This window comes from Drosophila serrata, unplaced genomic scaffold, assembly GCF_035046125.1.
Source record: "Drosophila serrata isolate PLE 108 unplaced genomic scaffold, ASM3504612v1 contig_360, whole genome shotgun sequence".
Lineage (NCBI taxonomy): Eukaryota > Metazoa > Arthropoda > Insecta > Diptera > Drosophilidae > Drosophila > Drosophila serrata.
The window spans coordinates 458,271-468,668 of NW_028257258.1; the positions used below are offsets into that span (position 1 = coordinate 458,271).

Consider the following 10,398-nt stretch of genomic DNA (forward strand, 5'->3'; position numbering starts at 1 on the left):
TAGCCTTCTATATACTCTCAGTCGTATATATGTCGGAACCGACGACTATATCATATAGCTGCCATTGGAATGACCGGAAAATGTTTACAAAAAAAATTATAACATTTTCAGTTTTCAACAGATTTTCATCAAGTTTGAGGTATAGCCATATTATATTAGTCTAAAATTTTGTGTAAAATTTCATGAAAATGATTTTTTTAATAAACTCTCAAAAGATTGTGCTGCACGAAAGGGAGAAAAACATTTATAATCATAAGTATCCTGATAAATGTGAGACTTGTTATCAATTGAGAATTTTCTTTAAACTTTACTAAATTATAAAGACATATCAAAGGTCATCAATACTCTTATCTAACTCTCCCCGCCTTAGAGTCGCTAGAAACGCGTTAATTGTGGGCGTTTCTTGGCGGATATTTCCATGTTCTTGGCCAATTAACAAACGCCTCCGGCTAACAGACCCCGTTGACCTAACAGCACTGTTAGGGTCCGGCTGTTATCGCCAGAGGTTCTTATCACACAACATCGGGCATTGGTGAGTTTCGGCGGGTCTGTGTGCGTGCTGTGCATTGGTGAAACGCTCCGCAGAAATGCCGTCGACGAGCTTTTCCATAGTTTGGCCAATAATTAAGAGCAAAAAATAACAAAGTGAACAGTTTACCAAAGCGACCGCCAATTTCAGTTCAATCCCGGCGACGCGCACGTTCTAGCGGTCGTGAAAATCACTTTTAATGGCAATAAATTTCGCGCGATATAATTGGTGATATATTTTTTTGATTCTACAGCCGTCGACTGCCAAAAATTGTGTTTTCCTGCACGGCTGAGTGTTCTAAATATACATATATATCGGGTGCTTTTCGTTTTTCCACAAACTAGCCCAGTGAAAACAAATGTGAATAAATTGAAAATTGAAAATATCTAATGCTTAATATCTGAAAGCCATAAAAAGTTTATAATCCCCACAAAGAGGGGGGAAAATTTTGTGAATAGATTTCCATAAACGTTTGAAATTTTTAAACCCAAACAACGGCAACGGGTGAGTCATTTTAATGGATATTCTCCTCTGGAGAAGCAGCTTGAACAAGGCATTCCGGACATTGACAAGTCCTTATAAGCTCTTACAAAACATGTTCCGGGCCAGAGGCTGCTGCTCCGGATTAAACCGTCCCACTTACCAGGAATATTTCATGCAAATTTCTCACTTTCTCACACCCCAGAGGATGGGGAGGAGACTCCTTCTCCGCCGTGATAAAAGCAAATGATTGCAAAACAGCACTTGTCCCCGGGGCAAATATCGCAAAAGTTGCCTCCGTCTAGTTACGAAATTAAAATAAAATACCTAGACGCAAAATTCCCAAAGGGGTTGTGTGTAGACAAAGTAAGCTGGCATCGAGAAAAGGGGTGAGAGTTGACTTTGTATCGCACATTTCACTCACACGCCGCATTCTGTTATTATTGAATTTGCATAAATCATTGAGGCGGATTCTTTGCTGCTTCGCCGCATCGAGATTTCTTTGGCCAAACATAAAGGAGGAAGAGACTTGCTGCCTTGGGCAACTAGGACCAAACTTTTAAATCTCTTAAGGTGCGGAAATATTAAATCGTTTTCTCGCCAGAAGAACAGCTCATTAAATAAGCGAATGTTTTCCTGCAGATTGTGGGTAGTGCAAAAATACACATTATCCGGTTTTCTCTTCGCTCGCTGTCAGCACCATAACTGCTTAGCATAAATTTAGAGCACTATTTGGGGGAGGAGAGGCCAACTCGAATGGAAAGTGACACATTCGAGGTCGATACTGTTAAGTAGGCAGCATTATAGTAAGGCAAACACCATGGGGCGTATACGTAATATACACAAAAAAAGGGGGCGAAACATGCGAACACACCCCCGTCTGGCATATTGCACAGCTCTAGCCAAATGATAACGTAAATATTCACTAATCAATTGGTAAGCCAATACCCGAGTAAACATGTGCATATTTTTCAACAAAAGGGTTTGGCAAAACTTTCCTCGCCAAATCAGCTCAAAATAGCAAAACCCCAAAAGTTTATTTTCCTGCCAAGTTTCCAGCAAGTTTATCTTGGCACCGAAAATGTTTTGATGTTCAGTGGTAAGGAGAAAAGTTTTGATATTAATCAGCGAATAGGAAGTGTCACTGCAAATTGCACATTTTGTGGTGCTAATTCCATACTTTACGCAGTGTTATATCCTCCACAAAATACTGCATGAATGGCCCAAATTAAAGACCATTTAATGCCCGGCCATGTGGTGCCATTGCACACCGGACACTTAAACACGACCAAAATTAATTAAATCCATTTAAGCAGAGATTTAATTACGGTTCGTTAAACCTCAGTTGAGCTGCACAAGCCAAGCCATTCCCTGGACTTTAACACGACGCCTGCACGGTCACTTGTTAAAGTGTTTGGGGTCAGAGTTGAAGACTATCTGTGTTGTCTAGACAATAAACAAAAAACAGGGTCAAAAGCATCAAGGGAATCCCACAAATCCCAACTGAAACCGATCATTATTTTTACCCCCGTTTGCCTTTTTTAAATCTAATTGAAACTAAGCCGGCATTAAAAATTCATAAATAATATAAATTTAGCATTGTCAAAGCCCTTTGAATTATACTTGGGTGACAAATGGATATTTAAGTTTCCATGCAAATGGAGGAGATCTAAAACCGATTTGTATATATTTTCGAGTAGGCTGATATTGCAGTAAGATATTGAAATCGGGGTTGGCAACTGACTCTTTTTTGATGTCCGTATGGATTCGCACGCGTTGCAGGGGTGAGAATATCGTGTGTGTGTATTTATTATAGACTTTTCCGTAATCTTATCGAGCGGGGCAGACAGACGGCAGAAAAGGCAGCTTGATTGCACATTAAAAATAAACAAATGTCTATAAATAGCCGAAGAAAAAGGCCCAATCGTAGACGGTTTGTCTTCTTGTTCATTTCCATTCGATCGCTGCGTCTATTTGCCAAAGGTTATATAGCTCCTATAAAAAATATATAGATTGATATTGAACATAAAAAGCGTGAAGTAGTAGCACGGATTGAAGTGCGACAATTAATTGAGTGTTGTACTCCATGTACAAGTTTACATTTCATTCTATTTGTACTTATTATTGGCATTGGGTAACTCTGTATATAAATAGAAATTGCGTTGGATCACTGGCTAAACTGGGAAGGGTAAGTTTAAGTGGTAGAATAATAATAACTAAGAAAGAAAACTATATCAAAATTCAATAGGAAAAATATAAAAATTCCTTGCAGTTTCGAAAGTATTTAAATCATGTTTTTTGGTTACTAAGATAAATTAAAAACTTAGTTAGTTTTCCGTTTTTTCTTTTAGAACAGTTGATTAAAAATATGAAATTCATTTAGCAAATTGTAGAAATTACTTTCTTAATCAAATTGACTTAATTTCCCAAATCGTAAATATTTGGCTTGATGAGTAATTGCTCCCCCTTTGAAATATATCCCCAATACACTGCATACACAGTTTAGAGTTTCGCCCCAAAGGCATTTTCTTGGTCAACAAGTTTGTTTTGGCCGTTCTCGGTTACAGCACGCATGCAAAACCCCAAAACCCTCGATTTAGATTTGTTTGCATTACACATCGAGTGCTTGATAAAACGGGGAGCAGCCAGAGGCAGAGACTGAGGAACATGAATAAAGGTTCGGCAAATACGAGCACGGGCCGCTTCCATGTGTGTCTGGGTTCCTGAGTGCGGGGCTTAGCACCGTCTACCATCGATGGGCTTACGGGCAGGCTCCGGGAAAAAACCAGTGGTGCGAGTGGTGCCAATGGTGGTGCCAATGGTGGTGCCAATGGTGGTGGCGGACATGATTGATTCGCCGGGCCTTCTCCTACGGCTTTCGGGCGGCGCGATCTTAATCAGGTGGCTAAAAATAAACTGACGTTCGACTGAAGGCTGGCCCAGAACCTGATAAGAGTCGCCGATGATGTCCATGCCAATTTGTTAATACATTTATTTGATTCGCCTTGAGTGGCGAACGCTGAAAATATTGGCTTCGCTTCTATTTCTGGACTTCTATATCAATGCAAATAGTGTGCTTCGGTATGATTGATGTTGCCACTTTTCGACCCTGCCACTCGTTTGGCCAAATGAAATTGGTAGCTCCTCTGATTCCGGTATCCCCTTAACCACCGATCGCTACTATCGCTGGCAGGCACATGACCCACAGAGTTATTGATATCTCCCTGCCATTGGACATTCGTTTTCTGTTTTCTATTTTCTATTTTCTGTATTTTGTAGATTGTCACCGGCCGGTGTCGAGTGCCGCGGGCCAAGTGATGAATTCTTATTAATTGGCGACAGGTCCGATTGCCAGCGAATGTTCGATTGCAGCTGCTTGGCGTTTGTTTGCCCAGCGATTGGCCCGGCGGCTTCCCCGTTCCATCATCATCATCATCATATCATCTGCTTCGGGGTTCCATTTGTGGGACTTTCCAATCGCAATCGAAGTTGGCCAATCTGCGTATACGCAATCTCAAGTTCAGCCTACACAGGTCGCTTTATCGGTAACCAGATAAAATACTTATGCTCTTGTCTGGCCCCCGAATGAAATACGAAAATAGTTTACTGCCCCGGTGGTCTTTTTTGACTATATCCGGAATGGGTTATAATATATGGTAGTATACTCTGAATAGGGGTAGGTATGAATAGCATACGAATCAATGAAGGTGTCTCTTAATAACTAATCAAGTGCAAATATCCTTTTTGGAATGGGAATTCTGCATTCGTTGTTATAATTGCAAAGGATATAGGATATGTTGGGATTTAAACAATTTATTTGAAAACATCTTAGAATATTAAACAATCTTTAGACAGTATATTTATATGTATATTCATCATCCCAAAGACATATTTAAACTTGCAACCTTTTAAGTAACATTCAGCATATGTTCAGCTATCAGTATAAATTCTATTACAATCAAACTCTTTTCCATGGTCACCTTATCCACTTTCTTGATCCTTTTTTAAGATCCTTTCTTTCAAGTTTAAAGTTCACACCATATAGAGTAGCTCTGATAGCGAACCGTATGAGTAACTGAATGAACTCTCGGCTCTACACAATCATCACACATTTGCCGCTTGTCACGATTAGATTATTAATCGGTGAACTACTAACTAGACATGGCAGCATGTTGACTACCATTTGACATGTTTTTGTTATTATTGTTGGCAGTGTCGAAGTGTTTGGCTTGTTTTTCGGTTGGTTTTACCACCTTAATGACGTTTCAGTAGATTGCCGCCGGAACTGTTTTGTGACGCCAAATGTTTAAAACGTTCAAATTGTAAGTTTTTTCTTTTTGCGTGATTTCCGTAAATATCATTCGAACCTTATCAATGGCCACATGCAGCGATCCAGCGATTCCAGGGAACTAGCCATAAACAACAGGTCCCATGCTCATTATCTGCTGCATCAAGTTCGATGGAAATTGGACAAATTATTGGGCAGCAATGTTCAATGAGTAAGCAGCAGTTCCACCAATCGTAAAAGCCACAAACCATTCAGCCAGCATTGCTTGTCCAAATAATGTTATTAAGGCGGGGATCATAAATATAAATATATTTGATTAATACACCGGGGGAGGTTCTGCATTCGACGGCTTTATTTACTTTGGAGACACTGTGAAGTCACAATTGCATTTCAATGAGAGATAAAGTTTGTTGTTCCCTTTCCTATCAATAAACTGCGTATCTGCCTGAGAATGTGATTGCCGGAACGGAAAATAAAGATATTTACGAACAGGCCAAGACTGTGATATTTATGACTCCCGGAATCTTCACAATTGATAAAAGTGGAAATTGTTAAATAATTGACTTTGAAGAAGGGAAAGGTCTTAACTATATTTATGACACCATAATATAAATATACAAGATAAAAATAGGTATAAATTAGGACATTGATTTAAAACAGAGTGACACTTTCAAATAAATGATAAATCACCTGTGGGAGTCAATGTGGGAATATTCCATTCATGAACTAAATTCGATTAGAAAATCACCATGATTCAGTTAAAATTATAAGAGAAAATGATCGATATGTATATTGTTGGTAACTTTTAATAATATTTTACTTAAGGACTAACTTAGAGAGCAGTTATGGTTTTATCTCCCTACCCACTTATCACCCATTAAAACTTTAATGATTTATATGTTCACAAACTGCCTGGAAGCTGCTAATGAATTCAATCACTTGATTCGCACCATTCGCAGAAGGAGCAAGCATGCAGCGGCCAAACTCTGGCTTAATTATGAGAGCAATCAAAGCAACTTAATTACCCGAGAGTCCTTGCAGCAATCACAAGCAAACACAGTCAAGGATAGGGAAAATCATAGGGAGAGGAAGGAAGAGAAACCGCAATTGCTGTGAAGTCTAATTGAGATCTGAGACTATGCAAATGAGCCAGACCAAAGAGCAAAGCATATTCGGCATATACCATGAAACACCAGCAACCGAGAATTGCGATTCACGCGATTTGATTGAAGTATCTAGCCTTCAGGTGGTAGGTGTAAACAATATTCAAATGAGCAAATTGTGCTTCTCCTCCTCGCTCTTGGCCTTATCCTCGGTCCCGGGGGCTGCCTGGCCAACTGTCGCGAGGAGCCGGCCCGCGATTGTGAAGCCATTTGTGATGCGAGTGGCAGGAATTGCACCATCCGAGCTCTGGTCCTGCTGCCGGATGACAACATGTACCAGGCATCCCTGCCGCGAGTCCTGCCCATCCTGAAGGTGGCCGAGCAACAGATCCGCGCCAAGGCTCTCATCCCGCCACACATTGACTTCGAGTGGTTGGCCCACGATACCAAATGTGATGCCTCTTTGGGCGTGATCAAGGCCATGGATGGGATCATCAAGCAGTGCGCCCAGGTGATCTTCGGTCCCGTCTGTGACTATTCTCTGGGTGGGTACAAGACACCATCATTTGTTTTCTAAATGTAATCAATTATTTTCCCACAGCTGCTGTTAGCCGGATAACCAAGTATTTCAACAGCCAGGGCACTCCATTGATTTCGGTGGGCGGTTCCACCTATGACTTTGAGCAAAAGAAAACGGATTGCAATGACGAGTTCTACATGCTGCTCCGCACGGGAATGCTAAGCTTTGAGACCATTTCCGAGCTGACCATAAACGTGATGAAGCGGTAAGTGCCATTGGAGTGACACTGACAGCCATGTCAGCTTATACAGTTTCCGTTTCCGTTTCTCAGGCACAATTGGTCGCATTCCATCTTCTATTACGAACGGGATGGCCAGCGAAGCGTGGCTGGTATGCACACCTGCTTCCTGATGATGAAATCCTTGGGAAAACAAATGCGGAACGAGAACATGACATTCGCCCAGTTTCCACTTGAGCCCAATTTGACAAATCGCACGGAGGAAATGCGCCGGGAAATTGGAAATAAACATGCAAGTAAGTGCAAGAACAGCGCCTAATTCCTGTTATCTAACATACGAGTTCGGTTAACAGAGCAGATTCACCAACGTCCTAGTACAGACAACAACCGCGCAGCGAGTGCAATGCGAGTGTAAAACTTTGCTAATGTAGCTTTCTTAGTGGGGTCACCATGGCGTATACTTGATTTATATGAAATATGGTTCATATATTTAGATTTACTCTCAATGCGACAAAAATCTATATAAAGGTCATAATATAAGCAACTATTATTTAGATAATATTTTTTATTTTGCACAGAAAGAAGAAAAACAATGAGGGAAGCTAATTTCGGAAAGCCGAATCGTAAATCGATCATAAATCTGTGTCAAATTCTTCGACAAATCAAAGTTTAAAAATTTTATAACTAAGCCAAAAATGCATTAATTTTAATTCCGAAAGCTTTCCCGTATTCTTTTTAATACGGTTAATAAATCTGTACACTTCACATAAAATTTAAATTTTTGCCAATTTTTCATTTTTTGAAATTTTGAAAAATTAAAAAAAATTTATTTTTTAATCAGACATGGCTATATCGAATGGGCTTATGATGCTGATCAAGACTATATATGATTTGTAGGGTCGGAAATGACTTCTTCACATTATTGCAAGCTTCTGACTAAAAGAATAAAACCCTGGAAGGGCTTAAAAGCAAACGCTTTTGACACAATTTTAAATGTTAGGTTTAAGTTGTTAAACATTTTCATATGTGAACAATTGTAATTTTTTCTTAAATATACAAATCACAAAGAGTACAATTAAATAACATAAACAACCCGAAAAACCCTCGTTTCACCCCTCGCTATGTGCAAAACATAAACAAGTCCTCACCACACCCCGAGAGCCCTGCGAAAGCTTTATGGCCGTGCCACGTGCAGCTTGCCACATCAGCTGCTCGCTAGCCAAAAATGCCGGTTGCACGCAAATCCGAGTGCTTCGATATCGAAACGAGGACGAAACCCCACAGCCGAGTCGGGATGTGGCGAAAAGGCGCCAGAAGCCGGTGATAAACCGTCAAGTGAACAACATCGAAGTCGGACGAAACCGGAAGCGGAAATACGGGAAATCAAGTGAAAGTGAGAGGAAATTGACGCGAAACTCGTGGAAATTAAAGTGCAAAGTGAAAGTAATGATTGATGGACTTCTTGAACAATACAAATCAAAATGCAGCTATTGAAAATGAGAAACAAAAAGAAAGAAGAATAATTTTATGCATAATTCGAAGCTTGTGGCACGGAAATCGTTCCCTTTCGTCCTCTTGACATGCCAAAGCTGTGTTATTTGATAAATGATCGGTCAGTTCTGTGGACAACAGGGGATAAAACCTGCACTTGGGAATGGGAAAAGTGTTCTTTTAGAAGTTTCCTTCATATTCTGTTATTCTTCCTTTCAAAAGAGAATTTTCTCTATGGCATTTATAAATTAATGTGGACAAACGCAAACTGATTATAATCAGTCAAACGGGAAATTTTCACATCTATCTCTCTACGGCTTTAATATAAATTAAGCTTTTCAATTTGCATATTTGGCATTTTATAGGCTTTTTAAAATAAATGGTGATACATTGCTTTTAATTAAGTTGCTAAAGAGTATGAAAAAACTGTTCTCTCCACTGGGATTTCTTTCCTAATTTGTTTTGCTCATAAAAAAGAACCATTTAATGTTCATTTTATTCCCACATTTGCAATGTTCATTTATAGGTAGCTTACAATAGTAGTGCCAATATATTCAAAGTGGACTCTAGTACGTACAACCCTTTCACCTTCTAACAATTCTGCATAACTTTCTTCGCTCTTGAACAAAGGGAAAAGGTTGGTTTCTTCGCTGCTCATTGTCATGCAGAGAACGTCGCCACTTTTGGCGGCTCTTAGCTGCCATTTCATGGTGCCTGCTCCTTGGCACTTGGCACATGTCTGCCAACATTCCAGATCCAGCTGCTGCCAAGATATATACGTCCGTGGGTAGAGGCAGCGACAATTAAAATGTTTCCCGTTTGAACAGAATTTGTGGCTTTTTTGTTTCATTCAACCAACTGCAACTGCAACTGGTACGAAAAAGAGAAATTCTCTAAAGACCTAAATCATCCGACATTAAACCGGTCATAACTCACATTCCATAGGAACCTCTTCTGTATGCAACTCACAACAAATTCGGGCTCTCTAAGGAGCTGCTCCCGGTTTCAGCTACGCTCCTGCAAGCACATTTCTCCGCCATTTTTATGGTTAATCCTGCCGGCAAGGAGGACTACTCCATCACAACAAAATCCATTTGGCTAACTAACTTGGCAGTAAAGCAAAAAGCAAGCTATAAATTAGCATATGTTGGCAGTTATTCTCAACGGTAACACAATTAATGTGGTACTTTTGGAACATTTATTTTAGGTACAAACTCCTGCAACTCAAGTTTAAAAGAAACTTTCCACGGACCCTACCATTTTTATTATCCTCCAATAAACGGAAATATCCCCCAATGCACTCGAAATTTAAACTAACAAAGGGGATTTGTTTTTCATCAGCAACAAAAGTATGGCACAAGAATTTGTGAGAGCTTTTCGAAAATTTCGTTTATTTATTCGCTAGCAGGAAATGAAAACATCGTGGGTGTGTGTAACCTTGGTGGGTCATAGTCCGGATTGGCGTGCAGTCGGAGAATTTTGATTGCCATTCCTGGGACCATCTCAAGGTGCCGACCGCTTCTCCCCGCTCCGCTCGAATCCGAATCCGAATCCGAGTCCGAGAAACATGGTCGAGAGCCAGAGAGGGTTCCACATGCAAATGAGGCTTACTGAGTGTGGGAGATTGGCTGGCTGCTAAGTGCATTTGCAATTAGCCAGGACACATGCGAGTGGGCTCAGATGGCAGGCGAATCGGATCGTATTAGAATATAATCGATTCGAAATGGAATTCCGCTCCGATGCGTGGCT

The 10,398-nt window shown here is 40.3% G+C and overlaps 1 protein-coding gene across 1 annotated transcript; it reads left to right on the forward strand.

Moving 5' to 3' along the window:
• The first annotated feature begins 6,287 nt into the window (after positions 1–6,287).
• LOC110191909 (atrial natriuretic peptide receptor 3) lies at positions 6,288–7,930 on the forward strand. Its single transcript, XM_020962895.2, is given in 5 exon segments — positions 6,288–6,574; positions 6,577–6,945; positions 7,002–7,185; positions 7,252–7,454; positions 7,512–7,930. Coding segments are annotated over 5 exon segments (957 nt in total). The 5' UTR covers positions 6,288–6,435; the 3' UTR covers positions 7,574–7,930.
• The last annotated feature ends 2,468 nt before the right edge of the window (positions 7,931–10,398 follow it).